We start from the raw sequence: 27,380 nt of genomic DNA, 5'->3' as shown, positions 1-27,380 counted from the left end.
CCTTTTCTAAAAACAATATTTTTTTGTAATACCTGTTGTTTTAAAATTAGGAAACCAAAAACAAGCAAAAAATTTGCTTGCAATTCTAACTTCCATAGAATACCACTGTTAACTCTTTTTTTTTTTTTTTTTTTTTTTTTTTTTTTTGCGGTACGTGGGCCTCTCCCTGTTGTGGCCTCTCCCGTTGCGGAGCACAGGCTCCGGACACGCAGGCTCCGCGGCCATGGCTCACGGGCCCAGCCGCTCCGTGGCATGTGGGATCTTCCCGGACCAGGGCACGAACCCGTGTCCCCTGCATCGGCAGGCGGACTCTCAACCACTGCGCCACCAGGGAAGCCCCCACTGTTAACTCTTGATGATAGGCTTTGGAGAATAATCTTGTATAAAGAGAGACCTGATCAGAGCTGTGTTTTAAAAGGCTTTACTCTGATAGTTCTGTGCAAGGTAGGACCATTTAGGAGTTTATTTTAGTAGTTTTGAGGTTAATAACCAGGATAGTGACAGTAAGAATAGAAAAGAGATGGCTATAAGAGAGATAATAGAGCTAGAATACAGAATTTGATAACTGATTGGGAAGATGAAGGAGGGGATGCTGAGGATTTGAGCCTGGAGGTACAAAAGAAGGCTACTGCCATTTAACTGAAGGAATACAAGGTGAAGAACAGGTTTTAGTGACACAAAGTGATAGTTCGGACATTTACATGTGCAGTGCATAGCATCCAGATGCACTGGATGTAAAGCATCTATCAGTCATACTGGGAAAGTGAGTCTGAAATTTGCAAGTGAGGTTAGGATTAGACATATAATTGGAAGTTATTTGAGAAAGGCAGTTGTTGAATTGTGAGACTGGGGATTATAAGAAATAGGGATAAGATTAAAGGATCAGTGAAAGACTACAAGCAGCAGTGGATTGGGATCCTAAACACTGCAGGTAGCCTACAGTGGTAATCTCAAACTTTATGGAAGAGATGGTGTCCTGATGTTTATACTAAATGTTTTAGAGTAATCTACGTTCATTCGAGAAAGGCATCCCTGTACAAATTTATTTCCTATCCCACAGTTGTGATACACTCTGACATAATTTCTGAACGTGGATATCCGTCACCTCCACGTTCCCACGTCTACTTATCTAAGCCTTTTAACCTCCAACATGGTCTATTATTTGAAGGTCAGATCTTAAGGTCACAGGCTATTTCTTGTTGTTAACAAAGGGATTCTTTTCTTTTTTTTTTTTTTTGCGATATGTGGGCCTCTCACTGTCGTGGCTTTCCCGTTGCCGGACGCGCAAGCTCAGCGGCCATGGCCCACGGGCCCAGCCGCTCCGCGGCATGTGGGATCCTCCCAGACCAGGGCACGAACCCGCGTCCCCTGCATCGGCAGGCGGACTCTCAACCACTGCGCCACCAGGGAGGCCCAGGGATTCTTTTCTTAATGCTTATAATGTCACTGTCAAGGTAAACCAGTGAAGTTGTCTTTGCCACATTTACTCACTTTTTGACAGATTTCCTTTTCGATCTATTTATGGATCATTTTTCATATAGAGGAACACTGCCCATAGCTATAAGATTGTAAATGTTCAAATACACTGTTTTGCATTTGGAAACCTAGTTGGCCAACAAAAGATTTTGCTGTGAACTAGAATGGGATGCCTCAGAATATATAAAATGTAAATGTGTATAAATTACAGAAAAACTAGTAGAAGATGAAAGTTCCCAACCTTCTTTGACAAAAATTTATCAAGAGAAGGATTTAGATGGGAAAGGAAATAATGGATCAAAAGTCAGGAGACAGTGAGCATACAGTCACTTAACTATCTGCTGATTATAAATCAGTGTACTAGTAGAATGTACATAAATGTAGTATATAAAAGCTTGCTGTTTATTAGGGTGTTAAATAAAACAGCATACTTTGTTAATCTGGTGTTTTTCATGGCCATGTTGGTATAAGCTTAAGAGACATGGATTTTAAACACATAACTAGCTTTTGTGCCTCAGGCAAGTCTTTGAGTCTCAGTTGATCTCTCTGAAAGATGAGAATGATCACTTTGCTATATTGTTTCAGAAGTTACAGATAATATATCTTAACTATTCCATATATATAGTATACTGCATGGAGACTACCCATAATCACCATTATCACAAAATATCACTGTTGTTGGGCTATAATTTATTATTCATAATTAGTAATAGGTAATATATGTAGAGTACTTTACAATTTATGATACGTTTTCAGATAGATCTGAAATAACTTTGTTCCCCAAGCAGACCTAAATGCCAAGAAACTTAGAAGCATGTCTTCAAAAAGTTACTTAGGGGACTTCCCTGATGGCACAGTAGTTAAGAATCTGCCTGCCAATGCAGGGGACACGGGTTTGATCTCTGGTCCAGGAAGATCCCACATGCCATGGAGCAACTAAGCCCATGAGCCACAACCACTGAGCCTGTGCTCTAGAGCCCACGAGCCACAACTACTGAGCCTGCGCGTCACAACTACTGAGGCTGCGAGCCTAGAGCCCATCTCCGCAACAAGAGAAGCCACTGCAGTGAGAAGCCTGCACACAGCAACGAAGACCCAATGCAGCCAAAAATCTAAAAAATAAAGTTGATATTATTAAAAAAAATTACTTAGAATTTTGTCGTGTTAATATATTGTGTTCTTTATTACAGGAAGTACTTAAACAACTACAAGGAAGTATTGAAGATGAAGCTATGGCTTCGTCTGGACAGATTGATTTATTAGAGCGTCTCAAAGGTAGATTTATTTATTTATTTATTTATTTAACATCTTTATTGGATTATAATTGCTTTACAATGCTGTGTTAGTTTCTGCTTTATAACAAAGTGAATCAGCTATACATATACATATATCAAAGGTAGATTTTTAAAAAGTGTTTTAAAGTAATTTTTTTAAGCTCCAGTTGTCAGCTTTAGGTGTATATACTCAAGTACAGCTTCTCTTGATTAGAATGTTGGTATTGGGTTTTCCTGGCTTTGAATAAACTATTTTAGATTCCTTCCTTGATAATTTTCAGCTCTTTCTTAAACTCATTGCTGTTCCACTAGTCGCTAAATAGGCCTTTAATAAGCTGTATGCCACAAACTGGGCCCACTGCTTCATTTGAAGGAGTCAGTGACCTTCTTTGTTCCGTCCAGGATAGAAGTGCTTTATCTTCATACATATGGCCTGATTTTTTGTGGGACTGTTTCTCTTACAGAACCAGGAGTCAGTGAATTTCTCTGAGCATCAGCATTTGTGATAAGGATTTCTTCTGTTTCCTATATAAATTTGCTGCTCAATAGCTGCCATAATTTAGTACGCCTACAGGCTTTATGTAATATATATAATGTATTTTCAATTATATTATAAAATGGCTTAAAATCGGAGGGCTAAAATATGAACCAAAGATTTCATTTTTAAAAGATAGAAGCACCAGGCGGTGTTGAGGAGGGAGTCACGGGGTGGCTCACTGTGCTGGGTGTAAAGTTTTCTCCGCGGGGGGCTGGGTTCACCTGACAAGTTATCTCTGGAATTCAAGTTTGAGTTGAAACCAGCCTCAAGTTTCACCTGTCCTCACTGACCCATGGATTTCTGTGTGATCAGCTGTGTGGGTTACAGGCTCTAGGTGCTCCAACCAAGCATCAGGGCTGTGCCTCTGAGGTGGGAGAGCTAAGTTCAGGACGTTGGTCCACAAAAGACATCCCAGCTCCACATAATATAAAACGGCAAAAATCTCCCAGAGATCTCCATCTCAGTGCCAAGACCCAGCTCCACTCAACGACCAGCAAGCTACAGTGCTGGACATCCTATGCCAAACAACTAGCAAGACAGGAACACAACCCCACCCATTAGCAGAGAAGCTGCCTAAAATCACAACGAGCAAGACATGAACACAAGCCCACCCATTAGCAGAGAGGCTGCCTGAAATCATAATAAGGTCACAAACACACCAAAGCACACCACCAGATGAGGACCTGTCCACTAGAAAGACAAGATCCAGCCTCATTCACCAGAACACAGGCACCAGTCCCCTCCACCAGGAAGCCTACACAACCCACTGAACCAACCTTAGGCACTCGGGGCAGACACCAAAAACAACAGGAACTACGAACCTGCAGCCTGCAAAAAGGAGACCCCAAACACAGTAAGTTAAGCAAAATGAGAAGACAGAGAAACACACAGCAGATGAAGGAGCAAGGCAAAAACCCACTAGACCTAACAAATGAAGAGGAAATAGGCAGTCTACCTGAAAAAAATTCAGAATAATGATAGTAAAGATGATCCAAAATCTTGGAAATAGAATGGAGAAAATAAAGGAAATGTTTAACAAGGACCTAGAAGAACTAAAGGTGAAACAAACAGTGATGAACAACACAATAAATGAAATTAAAAATTCTCTAGAAGGGATCAATAGCAGAATAACTGAGGCAGAAGAACGGATAAGTGACCTGGAAGATAAAATAGTGGAAATAACTACTGCAGAGCAGAATAAAGAAAAAAGAGTGAAAAGAATTGAGGACAGTCCCAGAGACCTCTGGGATAACATTAAACGCACCAACATTCTAATTATAGGGGTCCCAGAAGAAGAAGAGAAAAAGAAAGGGTCTGAGAAAATATTTGAAGAGATTATAGTTGAAAACTTCCCTAATATGGGAAAGGAAATAGTTAATCAAGTCCAGGAAGCACAGAGAGTCCCATACAGGATAAATCCAAGGAGAAATATGCCAAGACACATATTAATCAAACTGTCAAAAATTAAATACAAAGAAAGCATATTAAAAGCAGCAAGGGAAAAACAACAAATAACACACAAGGGAATCCCCATAAGGTTAACAGCTGATCTCTCAGCAGAAACTCTACAAGCCAGAAGGGAGTGGCAGGACATACTGAAAGTGATGAAGGAGAAAAACCTGCAACCAAGATTACTCTACCCAGCAAGGATCTCATTCAGATTGGACAGAGAAATTAAAACCTTTACACACAAGCAAAAGCTAAGAGAATTTAGCACCACAAAACCAGCTTTACAACAAATGCTAAAGGAACTTCTCTAGGCAGGAAACACAAGAGAAGGAAAAGACCTACAATAATAAATCCAAAACAATTAAGAAAATGGTAATAGGAACATACATATCGATAATTACCTTAAATATAAATGGATTAAATGCTCCAACCAAAAGACATAGACTGGCTGAATGGATACAAAAACAAGACCCATATATATGCTGTCTACAAGAGACCCACTTCAGACCTAGAGACACATACAGACTGAAAATGAGGGGATGGAAAAAGATATTCCATGCAAATGGAAATCAAAAGAAAGCTGGAGTGGCAATTCTCATATCAGACAAAATAAACTTTAAAGCAAAGACTATTTATTACAAGAGGCAAAGAAGGACACTACGTAATGATTAAGGGATGAATCCAAGAAGAAGATATAACAATTGTAAATATTTACGCAGCTAACATAGGAGCACCTCAATACATAAGGCAAGTACTGACAGCCATAAAAGAGGAAATCAACAGTAACACAATCATAGTAGGGGACTTTAACACCCCATTTTCACCAATGGACAGATCATCCAAAACGAAAATAAAAAAGGAAGCACAAGCTTTAAATGATACATTAAACAAGATGGACTTAATTGATATTTATCGGACATTCCATCCAAAAACAACAGAATACACTTTCTTCTCAAGTGCTCATGGAACATTCTCCAGGATAGATCATATCTTGGGTCACAAATCAAGCCTTGGTAAACTTAAGAAAATTGAATTCATATCAAGTATCTTTTCCAACCACAACGCTCTGAGAATAGATATCAATTACAGGAAAAAATCTGTAAAAAATACAAACACATGGAGGCTAAACAATACACTACTTAATAACGAAGTGATCACTGAAGAAATCAAAGAGGAAATCAAAAAATATCTAGAAACAAATGACAATGAAAACACGATGACCCCAAAGCTATGGGATGCAGCAAAAACAGTTCTAAGAGGGAAGTTTATAGCAATACAATCCTACCTTAAGAAACAAGGAACATCTCAAATAAACAACCTAACCTTATACCTAAAGCAATTAGAGAAAGAATAACCAAAAAAAACACCAAAATTAGCAGAAGGAAAGAAATCATAAAGTTCAGATCAGAAATAAATGAAAAGGAAAAGAAGGAAACAGTAGCAAAGATCAATAAAACTAAAAGCTGGTTCTTTAAGAAGATAAACAAAATTGATAAACCATTAGCCAGACTCATCAAGAAAAAAGCAGAAGACTCAAATCAATAGAATTAGAAATGAAAAAGGAGAAGTAACAACTGACACTGCAGAAATACAAAGGATCATGAGAGATTACGACAAGCAACACTATGCCAATAAATTGGACAACCTGGAAGAAGTGGACAAATTCTTAGAAATGCACAACGTTCCAAGACTGAACCAGGAAGAAATAGAAAATATGAACAGAGCAATCACAAGCCCTGAAATTGAAACGGTGATTAAAAATCTTCCAACAGGGCTTCCCTGGTGGCGCAGTGGTTGTGGGTCCGCCTGCCGATGCAGGGGACACGGGTTCGTGCCCCGGTCCGGGAAGATCCCACATGCCGCGGAGCGGCTGGGCCCGTGAGCCATGGCCGCTGAGCCTGCGCGTCCGGAGCCTGTGCTCCGCAGCGGGAGAGGCCGCAACAGTGAGAGGCCCGTGTACCGAAAAAAAAAAAAAAAAAAATCTTCCAACAAACAAAAGCCCAGGACCAGATGGCTTCACAGGCGAATTCTATCAAACATTTAGAGAAGAGCTAACACCTATCCTTTTCAAACTCCTCCAAAATACAGCAGATGGAGGAACACTCCCAAACTCATTCTATGAGGCCACCATCACCTTGATACCAAAACCAGACAACGATGTCAAAAAGAAACAAAACTACAGGCCAATATCACTGATGAACATAGATGCAAAAGTCCTCAACAAAATACTAGCAAACGGAATCCAACAGCACAGTAAAAGGATCATATACCATGATAAAGTGGGGTTTATCTCAGGAATGAAAGAATTCTTCAAAATATGCAAATCAATCAATGTAATACACTATATTAACAAATTGAAGGAGAAAAACCATATCATCTCAATAGATGCAGAGAAAGCTTTCGACAAAATTCAACACCCATTTATGATAAAAACCCTCCAGAAAGTAGGCATAGAGGGAGCTTACCTCGACATAATAAAGGCCATATATGACACACCCACAGCCAACATTGTTCTTAGTAGTGAGAAACTGAAACCATTTCCACCAAGATCAGGAACAAGACAAGGTTGCCCACTCTCACCACTATTATTCAACATAGTTTTGGAAGTTTTAGCCACAGCAGTCAGAGAAGAAAAAGAAATAAAAGGAATCCAAATCAGAAAAGAAGTAAAGGTGTCACTGTTTGCAGATGACATGATACTATACATAGAGAATCCTAAAGATGCTACCAGAAAACTGCTAGAGCTAATCAATGAATTTTGGTAAAGTAGCAGCATACATACTTAATGCACACAAATCTCTTGCATTCCTATACACTAATGATGAAAAATCTGAAGGGGAAATTAAGAAAACACTCCCCTTTACCATTGCAACAAAAAGAATAAAATATCTAGGAATAAACCTACCTAAGGAGACAAAATTTTCTGTATGCAGAAAATTATAAGACACTGATGAAAGAAATTAAAGATGATACAAACAGATGGAGAGATATACCATGTTCTTGGATTGGAATAATCAACATTGTGAAAATGACTATACTACCCAAAGCAATCCACAGATTCAATGCAATCCCTATCAAACTACCATTGACATTTTACACAGAGCTAGAACAAAAAAATTTCACAATGTGTATGGAAACACAAAAGACCCCGAGTAGCCAAAGCAATCTTGAGAAAGATAAATGGAGCTGGAGGAATCAGGTTCCCGGATTTCAGACTATACTACAAAGCTACAGTAATCAAGACAGTATGGTACTGGCACAAAAACAGAAAGATAGATCAATGGAAAAGGATAGAAAGCCCAGAGTTAAACCCATGCACATATAGTCACCTTATCTTTGATAAAGGAGGCAAGAATATACAGTGGAGAGAAGACAGCCTCTTCAATAAGTGGTGCTGGGGAAACTGGACAGGTACATGTAAAAGTATGAAATTAGAATACTCCCTAACACCATACACAAAAATAAACTCAAAATGGATTAAAGACCTAAATGTAAGGCCAGACACTATCAGACTCTTAGAGGAAAACATAGGCAGAACACTCTATGACATAAATCACAGCAAGATTCTTTTTGACCCACCTCCTAGAGAAATGGAAATAAAAACAAAAATAAGCAAATGGGACCTAATGAAAGTTAAGAGCTTTTGCCCAGCAAAGGAAACTATAAACAAGACCAAAGGACAACCTACAGAATGGGAGAAAATATTTGCAAATGAGGCAACTGACAAAGGATTAATCTCCAAGATTTACAAGCAGCTCCTTCAGCTCAATAACAAAAAAAACAAACAACCCAATCCAAAAATGGGCAGAAGACCTAAATAGACATTTCTCCAAAGAAGACATACAAATTGCCAACAAACACATGAAGGAATACTCAACATCATTTATCATTAGAGAAATGCAAATCAAAACTACAATGAGATATCATCTCACACTGGTCAGAATGGCTATCATCAAAAAATCTAGAAATAATAAATGCTGGAGAGGGTGTGGAGAAAAGGGAACCCTCTTGTACTGTTGGTGGGAATGTAAATTGATAGAGCCACTATGGAGAACAGTATGGAGGTTCCTTAAAAAACTAAAAATAGAACTACCATATGACCCAGCAATCCCACTGCTGGGCATATACCCTGAGAAAACCATAATTCAAAAAGAGTCATGTACCAAAATGTTCATTGCAGCTCTATTTACAATAGCCAGGACATGGAAGCAACCTAAGTGTCCATCATCAGATGAATGGATAAAGAAGATGTGGCACATATGTACAATGGAATATTACTTAGCCGTAAAAAGAAACAAAATTGAGATATTTGTAGTGAAGTGGATGGACCTAGAGTCTGTCATACAGAGTGAAGTAAGTCAGAAAGAGAAAAACAAATACCATATGCTAACACATATATATGGAATCTAAGAAAAAAAAAAGGCCATGAAGAACCTAGGGGTAAGTCAGAAATAAAGACACAAACCTACTAGAGAATGGACTTGAGGATATGGGGAGGGGGAAGGGTAGGCTGTGACAAAGTGAGACAGTGGCATGGACATATATACACTACCAAACGTAAAATAGATAGCTCGTGGGAAGCAGCCGCATAGCACAGGGAGATCAGCTCAGTGCTCTGTGACCACCTAGAGGGGTGGGATAGTGAGGGTGGGAAGGAGACACAAGAGGGAAGAGATATGATGATATATGTATATGTATAGCTGATTCACTTTGTTATAAAGCAGAAACTAACACACCATTGTAAAGCAATTATACTCCAATAAAAATGTTAAAAAATAAAAAGATAATATAATTGTATTAGCAATATTTTAGAGCACTTAAAGCAATTGTTTTATAAAAACTTGTCTGTATTTTATTTAGAACTTAACTTAGATAGCAGTAATTTCCCTGGAGTGAAACTACGGTCAAAAATGTCCCTCCGTTCTTACGGAAGCCGAGAAGGATCTGTATCTAGTCGTTCAGGAGAGTGCAGTCCTGTTCCTATGGGTTCATTTCCGAGAAGAGGGTTTGTAAATGGAAGCAGAGAAAATACCGGTTATTTAGAAGAACTTGAAAAAGAGAGGTAACTTTTCTTCATTAAATAGTAAACTTTTATGCTCCAGTTTTTGCTAGTATTTTGTCATTTTTAATGATACAAGATAGGAATTATGAAGCGTGTATGGTGGATGATCACAAACACTTAGAGAGCATTTTGCATTTATTATCTCAAAAACAGTATGTTATTGATTGTACTTACCTTAAATCGAAAAAATGTAAGGGAGGCAATTTCTTGGGATTCTGAACTTCTACTTTGTCACTTAAATACTCACATGCTCTGTACATTGAGTAATACACATCGCAATAGTTATATCTGGCTAAAATATGTAACTGATTTTTAATTGAATTTATGGTTATCTTTTGAAATGAATTAAATAACTACTAGATCCAGTATAAGATGACTGTTTCCATTATTAAAGCCCTATTACAAGTGGCCACAAATGAAACATTTTTTAATTTATCAGTTTCCGAGTCTAAAAAACATTACTTGACATAGAATAAGTTCGGGTTTCTCAGAGCTAGCGTATTAATTCTTTTCTTCTTGAAGTTAAAATCATCTCACTACGAGTATCAGAATATATATCGTTATTAGGAACTTTGTCAAGTGTTTTGTACCTTCTAAAAACTTATAAATTCCTTTATGTGTGATTAATACCATATTATATTTATATTCCTAAAAGTTCTATTAGACTTTCAAGAAATATTCAAATGTATAAATGTTACATATTACCTGTGGGACCTTGGTCAAGTCATTAAATTTTTGTGTCATTCCCTTCTGTAAAATAGGGATATGATTCTACCTTGTGGAGTTATGAAAAATGAATATTAATATATGGAAAATGCCTAGCATATCTCACTGAGAGGCAAAAGACCTTTTACTACTTTCCCTCTGGTTTCAGGTTTGTCCATCTGTAAAAATAGGGATAATCATCTGGACCAGAAATAGTGTTAAGCTTTCTTTACTCTCCTGAGTTTACATGAGTCTCTGTTTCATACCTTGAATCGTGACTGTTTCTGAGAGTCTAGGAAACAGTATCCTGAAAAATAAGAAGCTAATAACTAGGGTCTACAATCTTCCATCTCTTTGTCCCCTTTGAGCTCTGTTAAGAGGAATGTGAGCATACTGACTTTCCTAGGATCTTATTTTGCTTCATGTAGGTAAAAGTCTGATTTTATTAGCAGAGAGAGAGGGGGAAGGGTATATGTGTGTGTAGTTCTGATATATCTTGTGTCCTCTTAGTTTTCACTGTGTTTGGAGGTAAATTTAGTTTTTGTTTATGTGACAAAATCTTTATTTTGCTCTCACACCTGATAGTTTGGATAGGTCTAGGCTCAAACTTATTTTCCTTCTTCATAATCAATGTCACTGATGAGAAATTGGGTATCGGTCTGATTCACATTCCTTTCCAGGGAACCATTTTTCTTCTTTTGAAGCTTTCAGAATGCCTTGGTATATGTGTTTTCTTGATTCATCATGCTGTATACTCGCTGTGTCCTTTTGCTCTGGAAATTTATTTTCTTCAGCTTTTGAACATTCTGTTATTTCGTTGATGATTTTTCTCCCTCTGTTTTTCTATTCTTTCTTTCTAGACATCCCTTAAGTCATAGATCAGCTGTCTCTGTGTCTCTTTTTTTTCTTGTTTTCTGTATTGCCGAAGATAATTGAGATGTGTTAGAAAGTAGTCAAGCCAGGACTCAAACCAAGGTCCGTAACCTTTTTGAACTTCAGTTTTCCAGTCTGTAAAATGAGCATAAGAATAACTACCTAGGGCTTCCCTGGTGGCATAGTGGTTGAGAGTCCGCCTGCCGATTCAGGGGACATGGGTTCGTGTCCCAGTCCGGGAGGATCCCACATGCCGCGGAGCGGCTGGGCCCGTGGGCCATGGCCACTGAGCCTGCGCGTCCGGAGCCTGTGCTCCGCGACAAGAGAGGCCACAGCGGTGAGAGGCCCGCGTATCACACACACAAAAAAAGAATAATAACTACCTTAAAAGATGTTGTGAGGATAAAATTCGATTTTTAAAAAAGTACTTAGCATTATGTCTGATACACTCAATAGGCAGCTATTGTCACATTAGCCATTAATACATTTAACAAATATTTAAGTGCATAATACATGTGCCATGCTCTTTTAGATGATCTTGAATTAGCTAGAGGACTAAGAAGACATGAGATTTACATTTTAAAGAAGACTCTTGACAGTCACTAAATAAGCCATCGGTACACTAAACAAACCATAGAGACCCACCAGCTTCTGGGTCTGGACCTTGTTTCAGTTTTGAGTCTTAAGCACTGTTGTGTAAGTTACAGGATCAGCTACTCTCAGTTAACCACTTGTTATCATGCTGGCTCAAGACTTGGTAACTTTTGCTTCCCCAGAGCATTTTGCCACAGTTCGATCTTAAACTTGAGAGTAACAACTTGTCCCTCTTCTCCTTAACATTTTCCTCACTCCACGACCATCACTAACATTAGCCTATCCATTTAAGCACTTTTAGCACCCAGATCTTATTTAAATAAGCCTATTTACTGGAGAGTAATCAGAGGAAATAGCATCTCCATCTATCCCTTATTTCCCCACCTTAGTCCTGGTAGGTCCTACAGGTACTCACCAGGGAACACTGAAAAATAGAATCAGATCTCATTTTTATGTCAGTTTTAGTATCCAGCCTGTGAAAGAGATTCAAGATTTCTACATTGCTTTCTCCCAGTTCTTTTGTCAAAAATGGAAGGGAGGGGACAGCTTCTCATTGTTCAGCACACCTCCCCCCCAGGTTGTTACATCATAACCAGGGCCTGGCTTCCTTCCCATGGATTCCCTCATTACTGAGGTTGCCACATCAAAAGTGAAGGCTTATTTCTTATTTTTTAAATTGCTTCTCAGTAAAGGAAAGGGAATTTTAGCAAGAATAGAACCTTCCACATACTCGCATGCATACATATTCTTTAAGAAAATATAATCAAATAGAATTTTAAAGTAACAGTGTCAGAGAGGGGAACAACTCTGTGTAAGAGCAAACCCCAGAAGCCATAATAAAAAATATCCTCAGATCTGACTACAGGAAAATTAAAATTTTCTACATGGTAAAAAACATAGTGAAAAAACAAGTGTAAACTGAGAAAAAATATTTATAACTGACAAAGTGCTATCATTCTTAATATAGAAGAGGTCCTATAAATAAGTAAGAAAAAGTCACAGAAACGGAAATACAAATGGATTTTAAACTTGAAAAAATACTTAACCTTACTCATACTAATAGAAATCAAATTATAACCATAGTGATGTACCATTTCTTAAAATCCTAGTTATATAAATATTTTTTAAACATTTGATAAAATGTTTGCATTGATGAAGGTGGCAAGAGCATAAATAGGTACAATACCTAATAAGGGCAGTAATTTTAAAATTTACATACCCTAGGAATTTATCTTCTGTACATGCTTGCACATTTGTGAAATGAACTTATGTATAAGGATATTCAGTGCAGCATTGTTTATAATAGCAAAAGATTAGAAAGATCCTAAATGCTTTCCAACATAGAACCAGTTATAGTTTATCCCTGTATGGATTCATGAATATCTTTGCAGCTAGCAAAAAACACATAGGACCTTTTTATGTTCTGATACAGAGTGATCTCCAAGATAGATTTTTAAGTGGGAAAAAAAAAGTTATAGGACAACACATATAAAAATATGCTACTATTTATGTTTAAAAATGTACATGTAATTATATATATATATATATATATATATATATATATATATATCCTTGCATTTTTATAGAGTATCTCTGGAAATATATACACGAGAGTGATAATAGTGGTTGCTTTGGGAAAGAGCCACATGAAAGGAGCTAGATCATATACTTCTTGTACCTACTGATTTTTTCCCATTAGCACTCTTATTTTGCATTTATCTTTATAATGATCAGATATGGAGTATCTTGATATAGATTGTTATTGAGGACATCATCGATTAGGTTGTGAGGAATTATATAACAAATTCATCTTCAAATTCCAAACTAAGAAAACGTTTCTCTCCCTCCAAATAATTTCCTCTTATTACACAGTGACAATATATTTCTTACTGTTTTAACTGCTGAGAAGCTGAAAGCTACATCTATGTCCAATGCAGTAGTTCCCTGTACTCTAGATTTGTTTTTTGCATAATTGCTGCTTTTCTTTACTCCTTTATTATACTTTTTATTCTTGTATTAAGTCCCACCTTCAAAAATCCAAAATTAATAAAATTTTCATTTATTCATTATACTTTAAATAGAGAACAGTACAGTTACAGCTTATCAGAACTGCTGTTGTGTGTGCTATATTAGCATTGTGTAAACTTAACTTTTTTTGAAAAACAGATCATTGCTTCTTGCTGACCTTGACAAAGAAGAAAAGGAAAAAGACTGGTATTATGCTCAACTTCAGAATCTCACTAAAAGAATAGATAGTCTTCCTTTAACTGAAAATGTAAGTAACTTGACAAAATGACTTATTTTTAATATCTAAAAGTATATATAAATTTATAACTGCATTTATAGTTATTTGTAAACAGTAATATGTTTTATCCAACTTTAAACCTAAATATATAATAATGAATTTTGTTTATAAAGATGATAAAACTTCATTATGCTCAAGCATATTTATTTTAAGTCCCTTGTTAAGAAAACCTCTTAAGTTTGAATACTAAAGGACTCAGGGTTCTACGGAAACTGGTTTTTTATTCTGTGTGTTCAATTACCAGACATACTCTGTAGAAATGTTTATTACCATCTGTCTGTTTTTTGAACTGTATTACAGGACTCATGCCAGATAATTTTTGCATTAAAAGTATCTTTGAGATAACTTGTGTCCTATTCAAACGACAGTATCTGGTGATATGGATCTTAGGGCTTTTTGCAGGTATACTAAATTTGTTTTGCAAATATAACTATGTAAAAAATAATTTAATTCTGTCAGCCTCTTCCTCCCCACCCAGCCTCTCCATGTCAACTGCTTTATTCATGGGATGGCACATGTAAGAACATTTCTGAAATACATTAATAATTTTAAACAAGACTATATTTTAACTGTTATCCATAAATTTAAAAATACTTTTTAAAAAGGGAAAAATAGGCTAATTAAAATATATCTTCTGCTCTTAGCTTAAATTTTTCATTTTCTTTTCTTTTCTTTGGTCCCGCCACACGGCTCGTGGGGTCTTAGTTCCCCAACCAGGGATTGAACCCAGGCCCTCTGCAGTGGAAGCTCAGAGCCCTAACCACTGGACCGCCAGGGGACTCCCTTTCATTTTCTAATAGCACTTTTGAGAGAGCATAATAAACAAAAGGCAAAAGTACAAAGAAGGAAAACCTTTTTCAAAACACATAGTCAGTTTCCTGACTGGAGTGGGCATTACCTGGTGGGAGCTAGAACTAGAGGCTTAAGTGCTCAGCCTCCTAGAACAGTCATCCAGGATTTTGAGAGGGAACAAATCTCCCTTCCTGACGATGTCTTAACGTCTTTTCAGAAGTTAAGGAGACACCACTAGTGAAAGAACAGTTCATGGAGAGTTCTTGGCACATGAGGATTAGGAACTCAGGAGGGTTTGGTGGGATTTTTACTCTTAAAAATAGTAAAGCATTGTTTTGCTTAACATTCACTTTGGTAATTAAAGTATACAAAATTTAGAGTCCAACTGTCTGCATGCAGTCGCGTACATGACAATGCAAGATCGATTGGTTAATATCTGAAACAGATTAATTGTCAAATCATTCATTCCCATATTAATTTACTAAATAGCCAATCACGTTTATTTAAGAGGATATGTAACAGTATGAGTGTGTTTTGTGTTTGGTAATTGCAATCATTGTTGCTTTTGTTGTGGTCATCCATTTACAACGCTTGGTGCCAGTTTATTTATCTCTTGTAAAAATAAAATACAGTGTGTGTGTGTGAGAAAGAGGATATGTGAGATGTTATATGGACCATTTGACAACATTAGCGAATGTAAATTGCTTCCATTTCATAAATATTTTTTAATTTCACAAAACTTTGCTTTTATATTGGGAAGCCAAGTTAAGAACACTCTTATATGGAAATACTTATTAAGATACTAGGTATTGCGTAAAACATCAGATCTAAACTGCATTATTATAACATACTGTGTCACATTCAACTTTTTGTGCAGGGGTGTTGGGGAAGTGGAGGACAAATAAGTGTAGTTACAACTGGCTCACTGGGAATTAGAAATAACATGCAGACTATTTCATCTGTGTTGCAACCCGTAATGTGGGTATGCCTATAGGAATACATTCTGCTTATGTCATCTGTATATTGCAAGGGAAATGGGTGAGAGCTCCTCTGACTTATCTGACAACACAGTTTGGGATCCTTAGGCCTACAGAATGCTATTCTGAGTCAGACACGTACACATGCAGCTTTTTTTTTTTTTTTTTGGGGGGGGGTGGATCTTAGTTCCCTGACCAGGGATCAAACCCAGGCCCTCAGCAATGGAAGCACAGAGTCCTAACCTCTGGACCACCAGGGAATTCCACACATGCAGCTTTTTATTGGGCATATAGAGCATGAAAAATCTACAGCACTTCCTTACTCTCGTCATGGCCCATTATAACTCTGTTACCTATCATTTTGTCTAGTAATATTTTTAGCCTTTATCACCTCTTGGAGCATGTCTTTGCAAGTTTATTTACCTTGTCCCTTTCATCCTTTTTTATGCCTAGCAGTTACCACAGTACCTGGAATTTTAGTTAAAGGGCAAATAAAATTTTGAATGAATTAACACCCACTCTGTGAAGTACTTTTTTTGGTTTGTTTCAACTTGGGTTCACATTTGGATTTTTACCAAGAAGTTTGCATTGTCTCACGATTAATGATTATATTATATAAAAGCTTTTTCTTATTCCATTTTCTTCTTTTTACAAATGGGAAAGTTCTCTCTGTTTAGTCTACATGTATAAACAGTCCGTACCTAAAATGGAGGTATAAACTTAAGGATGATGGACCTGATTCTTGATTATTCTATGTTGTCCACATTACTATTCTAGTTTTTAATAATTCAAAGTACTACCCCTTCAGAGCAGAAGGATTATAAGGTGACTGAAGATAGGCTTACCCTAACTGGACCGATTATATATCTAATTTAATTTATTTATTTATAAAATTTATTTATTTATGGCTGCATTGAGTCTTCGTTGCTGCGCGCAGGCTTTCTCTAGTTCTGGTGAGCAGGGGCTACTCTTTGGTGCACAGGCTTCTCATTGTGGTGGCTTCTCTTGTTGCAGAGCACGGGCTCTAGGCACGCAGGCTTCAGTAGTTGTGGCACACAGGCCAGTAGTTGTGGCACACAGGCTTAGTTGCTCTGCAGCATGTGGGATCTTCCTGGACCAGGGCTCAAACCCATGTCCCCTGCATTGGCAGGCAGATTCTTAATGACTGTGTCACCAGGGAAGTCCCCATTTATATATTTTAAATGAAAGTGTACAATTTAATTAAAGCTGTTTGTGACTGTGGGGCAATAAAAGTGTTTCAACTCTGCATTTCACATCAGAGACCCAGTCTGAGCATAGCACTGATAATCAAGTTTTAGGACTCCTTGGAGTAAAAAATAATTCTCTCATGCACAGTAACTTACATATTTGCTTATTCATTTTCTTTATTGGTACTTATATGCTTTTTTTTTTTTTTTCTTGCGTTATGCGGGCCTCTCACTGTTGTGGCCTCTCCCATTTGCGGAGCACAGGCTCCGGACGCGCAGGCTCAGCGGCCACGGCTCACGGGCCCAGCCGCTCCGCGGCATGTGGGATCTTCCCGAAACGGGGCACGAACCCGCGTCTCCTGCATCGGCAGGCGGACTCTCAAGCACTGCGCCACCAGGGAAGCCCTATGCCTTTTTATTTTTACTGATAAACACCAAGATAGTAACGTTTCCATTTTATTTGTGGTTTTAGTTTTCCTTACAGACAGATATGACAAGAAGGCAATTGGAATATGAAGCAAGGCAAATCAGAGTTGCAATGGAAGAACAACTGGGTACTTGCCAGGATATGGAAAAACGAGCACAGGTAACTTATTTATTATTAAACTGTGAAACAGCACTAGCTAGAGATCTGTTAAGAATCTAATGAATTACAGCTCTGTTACCATTGATTAAATTTTATTATTAGAGATATGTTAAAGTCTGTCTTTACTTTGACACTAGTTCAAAATAAGAATAATTTACCATGACCCTGATACCAAAACCAGACAAAGATGTCACAAAGATGCACAAAGATCATGCATCTATCACTGATGAACATAGATGCAAAAATCCTCAACAAAATACTAACAAACAGAATCCAACAGCACATTAAAAGGATCATACACCATGATCAAGTGGGGTTTATCCCAGGAATGCGAGGATTCTCCAATATACGCAAATCAATCAATGTGATACACCGTATTAACAAATTGAAGGAGAAAAACCATATGATCATCTCAATAGATGCAGAGAAAGCTTTTGACAAAATTCAACACCCATTTATGATAAAAACCCTGCAGAAAGTAGGCATAGAGGGAACATACCTCAACATAATAAAGGCCATATATGACAAACCCACAGCCAGCATCGTCGTCAGTGGTGAAAAACTGAAACCATTTTCACTAAGATCAGGAACAAGACAAGGTTGCCCACTCTCACCACTGTTACTCAACATAGTTTTGGAAGTTTTAGCCACAGCAGTCAGAGGAGAAAAAGAAATAAAAGGAATCCAAATCAGAAAAGAAGAAGTAAAGCTGTCACTGTTTGCAGATGACATGATAGTATACATAGAGAGTCCTAAAGATGCTACCAGAAAACTACTAGAGCCAATCAATGAATTTGGTAAAGTAGCGGGATACAAACAGTGCACAGAAATCTCTTGCATTCCTATACAGTAATGATGAAAAATCTGACAGTGAAATTAAGAAAACACTCCCATTTACCACTACAAGAAAAAGAATAAAATACCTAGGAATAAACCTACCTAAGGAGACAAAAAGCCTGTATGCAGAAAATTATAAGACACTGATGAAAGAAATTAAAGATGATACAAACAGATGGAGAGATATACCATGTTCTTGGATTGGAAGAATCAACATTGTGAAAATGACTCTACTCCCCAAAGCAATCTATAGATTCAATGCAATCCCTATCAAACTACCACTGGCATTTTTCACAGAACTAGAACAAAAAATTTCACAATTTGTATGGAAACACAAAAGACCCCGAATAGCCAAAGCAATCTTGAGAACAAAAAATGGAGCTGGAGGAATCAGGCTGCCTGACTTCAGACTATACTACAAAGCTACAGTAATCAAGACAGTATGGTACTGGCACAAAAACAGAAAGATAGATCAATGGAATAGGATAGAAAGCCCAGAGATAAACCCATGCACATATGGTCACCTTATCTTTGATAAAGGTGGCAGGAATATACAGTGGAGAAAGGACAGCCTCTTCATTCCGTTGTGGAGCACAGGCTCCAGACGCGCAGGCCCAGCAGCCATGGCTCACGGGCCCAGCCGCTCCGCGGCATGTGGGATCTTCCCGGACCTGGGCATGAACCCATGTCCCCTGCATAGGCAGGCGGACTCTCAACCACTGCGCCACCAGGGAAGCCCCACCTTATCTTTGATAAAGGAGGCAAGAATATACAGTGGAGAAAAGACTGCCTCTTCAATAAGTGGTTCTGGGAAAACTGGACAGCTACATGTAAAAGAATGAAATTAGAATACTCCCTAACACCATAGACAAAAATAAACTCAAAATGGATTAAAGACCTAAAAGTAAAGCCAGACACTATCAAACTCTTAGAGGAAAACATAAGGAGAACACTCTATGCCATAAATCACAGCAAGATCCTTTTTGACCCACCCACCTCCTAGAGAAATGGAAGTAAAAACAAAAATAAACAAATGGGACCTGATGAAACTTAAAAGCTTTTGCACGGCAAAGGAAACGATAAACAAGACGAAAAGACAACCCTCAGAGTGGGAGAAAATATTTGCAAATGAAGCAACTGACAAAGGATTAATCTCCAAAACATACAAGCAGCTCATGCAGCTCAATATCAAAAAAACAAACAACCCAATCCAAAAATGGGCAGAAGACCTAAATAGACATTTCTCCAAAGAAGATATACAGATTGCCAACAAACATGTGAAAGAATGCTCAACATCATTAGACAAATGCAAATCAAAACTACAATGCGATATCATCTCACACCGGTCAGAATGGTCATCATCAAAAAAATCTACAAACCATAAATGCTGGAGAGGGTGTGGGGAAAAGGGAACCCTCTTGCACTGTTAGTGGGAATGTAAATTCATACAGCCACTATGGAGAACAATATGGAGTTTCCTTAAAAGACTAAAAATAGAACTCTCATATGACCCAGCAATCCCACCTCTGGGCATATACCCTGAGAATACCATAATTCAAAAAGAGTCATGTACCACAATATTCACTGCAGCTATATTTACAGTAGCCAGGATGTGGAAGCATTCTAAGTGTCCATCGACAGATGAATGGATAAAGATGTGGCACATAGATACAATGGAATCTTACTCAGCCATAAAAAGAAGCAAAATTGTTATTTTTAGTGAGGTGGATGGACCTAGAGTCTGTCATACAGAGTGAAGTAAGTCAGAAAGAGAAAAACAAATGCCATATGCTAACACACATATATGGAATTAAAAAAAAAAAAAGTTCTGAAGAACCTAGGGGCACGATGGGAATAAAGACACAGACCTACTGGAGAATAGACTGAAGGATATGGGGAGGGGGTAGGGTAATCTGGGACAAAGAGCGTGGTATGGACATATATACACTACCAAACGTAAAATAGGTAGCTCGTGGGAAGCAGCCGCATAACACAGGGAGATCAGCTTGGTGCTTTGTGACCACCTAGAGAGGTAGGATAGGGAGGGTGGGAGGGAGATGCAAGAGGGAGGAGATATGGGGTTATGTGTATATGTATAGCTCATTCACTTTGTTATAAAGCAGAAACTAACACACCATTGTAAAGCAATTATACTCCAATAAAAACTTAAAAAAAAATTTACCATGGCTGCTGGGCAACATAACCAGTGTTTACATAATTCTGCCTTCATATTTCATTTCCCTGATACTGTTCTGCTATGCCTTGGAATTATGATGGAAGAAGAATTAGATGCTGGTCTTCTGGTAGCTGATAGCTAGCTTCTGTTAGCTATTTGTTAGTAGTTGTCCACAGTACATCTTTCCCTCCTAACTCTCTGTTTGAGTGACTCAACATGTAAGACTAGAATGGCCAGCTAATGAACATAGGGAAGTGGATCCCAGGAAAACCTGAAGCCATGAGAAAAAAAATGTGGGATCTCATTTGCAAGGAGAAAGGATGGACAAAAATTCCAAATAAAATAAGAATAGAGTAAAATTTTTTAAGGAATAATTATGTATCAGAAACCAGAAGCCAACTTTATATTAACTTGAATAGAGAGATAATAAGATTATTACCATTGCACTCATTAATATGGTTGGATGCTTGCTGTCATCACTATTATTTAGCTGTGTTTGGAGGTCCGCTAATTCAGTTAGAAAGAAAATAAGTTGTTTAAATACTACACTATTTTCCAACTAGAAGGGAAGAGACCAAATAATTGTCATTTGTAAATTATATGGTTGTTTGCCTAGAAAAGCTGTAGAGAAGAGTCAAAAAATATTTCAGGTAATGAGAGAATTGAGTAAGGTGGCTGGAGTTAAGGTACATTACAAAAATTAGTAGGTTTTCTCTAGTAGCAATAGCTACCACTTGGAAATGGAAGATGGGGTAGGAGGACCTGTTTACAATAACAGGACACTTTAAAATACCTGGAACATACCCACATGAAGAAAAATATAAAATTGCTAAAGGATGCAAAATGTGGCCTTAAAAATAGAGGCGCCTATGCTGCTGTCTGTATTGTATTTGGGGTATCTGGTTGAAGTGCCCCCTACATACCTGACCCCAGGGAATCGCGGAAGAGGGGCGGACCCAGTTGGTAAGGGTCATGCACGGTACGGAGGGGTGGAGTATATGATCAGGCCACCCAAGATGGCTGTTGTCTTGCTCTCTGTACATCCCCTGCTCAACCAGTGCCTGCTTCACCTACACCCCATTCACATGACTGACCTTCCTGCAGGCTTGCCCCAGGCCCCAGCTGGTGATTGTTCTCATCAATGGGGCAGTGAGGGACTTCCCCCTCTGCTAGTTTCTGCTGGCTTCCCTGGTAACTAATGAGCCCGCCTGAGGTAATTCTCCCTGTAACTAGCAAATCTCCCCTTCCACCGGGAGGGAAACCCACTGCCATGTCCTGTCCGCTGTCCACCACACATGGTGGGGCCTCACTCCAGGACCTTGCTTCAGGTGTGTAAGATCCCCCATCCATTAAACCATCGATGTCTCTGTTGCTGAAAAAAATAAATAAGGAAGCCTAGGTGAGAAGACTTTAATATCCTAAAAGTGCCTTTCTTTAAAAAGTTGATATATAATACAATTCCAGTCATAACCTTAAATTTTTTTTGGAGCCCAGAAAAATGATTCTAAAGTTTGCAAAGTAAAAATTTCCAAAAATATTGAAGAAAATTATGAGTGAGGATTTACCTTACCGTTTGTTAAAACTTACTGTAAAGGTGTTGTAATCACAGTATGATAGCACAGGTATAGACGTAGGCAAATAGAACAGAATAGAGACTAGAAAAAGATATAAGAAAATATGGAATCTTTTAATGATAAAAGTTATAAATTTGGGGGGAAATGGTAAATAACTCAATAAACGCATAGGTATAACTAGGAACCTGTTTGGTAGAAGAGAAATTGAATTAGATCCCTAACTCACATCTTGTACATGAACGATTATAGGTGGATTAAATATCTAAATGTAAAAAATAAACATAAAATTAATAGAAGAAAATATATAACGAGAGATCTTAAGAATGGAAACTCAAGCAATAAAGGTGGGGTGGGGAACAGGATTTATTTCATAAAAATTTAAAACATTCATCCTGCAGCAAATAAACTAAGGGAAAATATTTGTACACGTAAGGGGAAAAGGTTAATATCCCTGTACTATAAGAATTCCTACAAACAATAAGAAAAAGACAACTCTTTTTTTTTTTTTTTGCGGTATGCGGACCTCTCACTGTTGTGGCCTCTCCCGTTGCGGAGCACAGGCTCCGGACGTGCAGGCTCGGCGGCCATGGCTCATGGGCCCAGCCGCTCCGCGGTATGTGGGATCTTCCCGGACCAGGGCACAACCCTGCGTCCCCTGCATCGGCAGGCGGACTCTCAACCACTGCGCCACCAGGGACGCCCAACTCCTTTTTTATATGGGCAGAGGATGTAATCATTCAGTTTATTGAAAAGAAAATGTAAATGGCCAGTAAAACATACGAATGACTGGGAAACAATTTAGGGAAAGTTGAAACAAAATTCACTCTTACCCATGCCTGTGTGTTAGTCTCTAGCTATCTCTGTTAACAGTTTGGTTATTTATTTATTTTCTCCATTATTTGTTCAACACATATTTGCACCTAGTATGTTGGTGGCTGCTCTCCACTATGCGTAATTTTTCACTGTTAAAACAACTCTGATAAACATACTTATTCATATCCTGTACACACGCGCAACAGTTTCTCTAGGTCAAGAGTCAGTCTTAAAGAGCTGTATGGTAAATATTTTAGACTTTGTGGCCATATGGTCCCTGTCGTAACTACTCAGCTCTGCCTTTGTAGCAAGAAGGCAACCATAAATGACAATATATAAGCAGATGGGCATGGCTGTGTTTCAGTAAAACTTAATTCATAAATACAGATGGCTAGCAAGCCCTAATTTGCTGACCTCTGCTCTAGGGTATATACCTAAAAGTGTAATTGCTGGTCATAAAGTATGAGTGTTTTGAATAGTGTGTGCCAAATTGCACTCAAAATGATTTTATCAGTTTACATTTCTCCTAGTCACATGTGAGAATTCCCGTTTCTTTTACCTGATTTTTTTCAGCAATTGTGAGTCACATTTTATAATTAACAGTCAATGGGCATTTGAAACATTATCTTGTCATTTAGTTTGTACTTCCGTGAGTACTACTGAAGCTGATTATCTTTTCATGTATTTATTAGGTTTTCATTTTGTCATTTTTCCATATCCTTTGCCCATTTTCTGTTATGTTAAATGTCTTATTCTTATGTATTTGAGAGATATTTCAATATCCTCTAGATACAAATCTGTTATACATAATGTATATCACAACCCCTCCCTGCCAAATACGTTACCTACTTTAGCTTCATGATAACAAAAATTAGTTTTTGTTATAAAGCTAAATTAATTGTATTGCCATATTTGTGCTTTCTTTGACCTATTTATACATCTTTTCCTATCCTTAAAGATACCCTATACCATATTTTTTTCTAATAGTTTTACTGTTTTATTTACTGTTTTATTTTATTTTAATGTTTTATTTTTACAGTTAGGTCTTTAATTCATCTCAAATTTGCTATTATATATGTTTTGGAGGTAGGAATCTAATTATATATATATATACACACACACACACACATATGATTTTTATATCAATGAATATGTAATTAATATATTATATGCAATATAATTTTGATTATTTAATAAATATATATTATTAATTATATAATATATAATTAATTATGTATACACACATACATATACATAACACGGATGCACACAGATCGATGCTTATTTATGTTGTTAACTAAATTTCCCATTATCACTTAACTGGATGTGCCACTGTTTCCCCATGGATTGGTAATGCTGTCTCTGGCATCTGAGAAGTTTATATTTGCTGGATATTTGTAGACTCTATTCTATTGGTCTGTTTTAGCTTCTCTGTCCCTGCGCTGATAACCACATTTGTTTTATTTGCTATAGCTTTATTAATCTTGGTACCTAGTAGGGTGAGTCCTTATTTTTGTTTGTAAAAATGTGTTTATATTCTGTTTTGTTACTCATCTAATTCAAGGAAAAGCCTTATGGGCTTTTGATTTGAATTACATTGAATTTATAATTAATTTGAGGAGAATTTATATCTTTACAATATAAAGATTGGTTCTTGGTTGAAAGAGTGACTCTGGAGCCAGTTCTCCTGGGTTCTAATTCCCTGTCACTTATCAGCACTGTGATCTTGGGTAAACTCTCTGTCTCAGTTTTCCCATTGGTAAAATACAAATAATGATTCCCTGTAAAATGTGAGGATTAAATGAGTTAATATATGTAAAACACTTGGAATCCAGCAAACAGAAAACACTCAGGAAATATTAGGTATTGTTATTAATTTTTTATCTCTCCGTTCATTTAGGTCTTATTTTATGTCCTTCGAAAAAGTTTTGTAATATTCTTCATAAAACTCTTACACATCTTTATTTTTACATTTATTCCTAGATATCTTACAGTTTTTGTTGCATTGTGAATGGGATTTTCTTTAATTACATTACTAAATTTGAATTGTTATGTGTCCAGCAGTCTTCCTGAACTCTTTTAGTAGATTGTTATTTTGTTTGCAAGTAATGACAATTTTGTCTTTTCCAGTCCTTTTTTTCTCTTTGTATTAAATAAGAACTCTAATACATCTTTGAATAAAAAGCAGTGATAATTTGTCTTCTTCATCTTCTCTTGGCTCTAAAAGGAATCCTTCTGAAATTTCACCATTAAGTATGTTGTTTACTCAAGGTTTTTTTTTTTTTTTTTTTTTTTTTTTTTTTTTGTTTTTTTTTTTTTTTCTTGCGTTATGCGGGCCTCTCACTGTTGTGGCCTCTCCCATTTGCGGAGCACAGGCTCCGGACGCGCAGGCTCAGTGGCCATGGCTCACGGGCCCAGCCGCTCCGCGGCATGTGGGATCTTCCCGAAACGGGGCACGACCCCGCGTCTCCTGCATCGGCAGGCGGACTCTCAAGCACTGCGCCACCAGGGAAGCCCTACTCAAGGTTTTTGATACCATTTATCAAGTTAAGGAATTTACTTTCTATTCCTAATTTGTTGAGAGTTGTCCTGAATTCATATTGAACTGTATTACTATAATATTTTTTTAAATCAGTTTTGCAAAAGTAATACCATCTCCATATGCCAGAACAAGTAAGCATTTTTCGTTAAACATAATTTCATAAATATTCGAGATTGTCATATAGAGAATGGAAAGAAATACTGCTGGCTTCTTCCATTTTCATGTTGAGTAACAGAAGCACAAGGTTCGTTGTGTCAGAAATCAAGGTGCAGACTTGACTTCAGGATTTAGTGACCTAATAGCAATACAGAAATGTAGTTCTGTGGAGAGGAGTGTTAGATATGATTTCCTTTTTCATCCTCTGAATATTAAAAATTTTGACTTAGGACTTTATTGGTGAAGGGGAGCTAGTTACATAGAGAGAGGAGAACAATAAAATATTACAAAGCCACTAATTGTATGTAGTTTCATTGCTTATGTAATGCCAGGAGGTATTTACCATCTGATGTAGAGGTGATCACTCATCTTTGTGATCTCTTTAGAAAGCTACCAAAAGCACAGGTATTTCTTCTTCAGCATGTTTTCATGATGAAAATTGGATGTGGTAAAATTTCTTAATTAAAGAATATTATTTACCTTAGGTTCACTATTTTCAGAATTATGATATAGGATCAGCACAGTTGTGGTGTTACAAAGGAAGGAAAGAAGGGAGGGAGGGAGGAAGGATTCTTTTTTGGTGAGTGCAACTTTTTTGAGCTTTTCTGTGTTTGTTTATCATAACATTGGAAAATAGCAACAATAAGCATTTTTACTATGGCAATAAAATCATAAGGACATTGTATTTAAGCAAAATTAGATATGCTCAAAGAGTAAGTTTTGTATGTAAGTTTTGTATATATACTTAAAAGCTATCTGTTACAGTACTTTTATTATTTATCTACTGAGGTATACATGCTCAGAAATCTTTTACAGGTGGGTGCATAATCATGAAAGTTTGGAAATGAATCCATCTAGCTTCTAACACTTTTTTCCCCATTTAAACAATTACTCTTTTTTTTTTTTTTTTTTTTGGCGGTACGCGGGCCTCTCACTGTTGTGGCCTCTCCCGTTGCGGAGCGCTCCGGACGCGCAGGCTCAGCGGCCATGGCTCACAAGCCCAGCCGCTCCGCGTCACGTGGGATCTTCCCGGACCGGGGGACGAACCCGTGTCCCCTGCATCGGCAGGCGGACTCTCAACCACTGTGCCACCAGGGAAGCCCCCGGCAGTACTTGTTTTTAAAACATATACTTGGGCAAAAAAACAAAACATATACTGCAAAAAACAAAAAAAAACCAACAAAAAAACCATATACTTAAAAACACTTTTCCCACATTTTTTCAGTTCTACATCGTTTGATCTGTAGTTACTGCTTTGTGTTCACTTGAAGGTCTCAGGATATGGGCAGAGCAGTAGCTCTTACCATCATTGTCATCTTAGTGTTGGGAATAAAAATAATGTTTAGCTGCAGTAGGTATTTGGGAAAGCTAAATCTGAAAGGTACCACTGACTTGTAATAAGAATAGCTTTGGGGAAGATTATTCTTACTGTTTAAAGCCTGA

At 37.5% G+C, this 27,380-nt stretch overlaps 1 protein-coding gene across 2 annotated transcripts in view; it reads left to right on the top strand.

Annotated features, from left to right (window-relative positions):
* APC (APC regulator of Wnt signaling pathway) overlaps positions 1-27,380 on the top strand; it is a 138,495-nt gene that overhangs the window by 54,279 nt on the left and 56,836 nt on the right. For both annotated transcript variants that reach the window (XM_007451201.1, XM_007451200.1), the window contains 4 exons: positions 2,667-2,751; positions 9,598-9,799; positions 14,138-14,246; positions 17,726-17,839. In XM_007451201.1, coding sequence (XP_007451263.1) covers positions 2,667-2,751; positions 9,598-9,799; positions 14,138-14,246; positions 17,726-17,839 — 510 coding nt within the window. The remainder of the gene's footprint in view (positions 1-2,666; positions 2,752-9,597; positions 9,800-14,137; positions 14,247-17,725; positions 17,840-27,380) is intronic.

The sequence above is a fragment of the Lipotes vexillifer genome, unplaced genomic scaffold (assembly GCF_000442215.2).
Source record: "Lipotes vexillifer unplaced genomic scaffold, Lipotes_vexillifer_v1.1 scaffold91, whole genome shotgun sequence".
Classification (NCBI taxonomy): domain Eukaryota; kingdom Metazoa; phylum Chordata; class Mammalia; order Artiodactyla; family Lipotidae; genus Lipotes; species Lipotes vexillifer.
The sequence above is the reverse complement of the archived record's forward strand: the minus strand, read 5'-3'. Positions and strand labels throughout refer to the sequence as shown.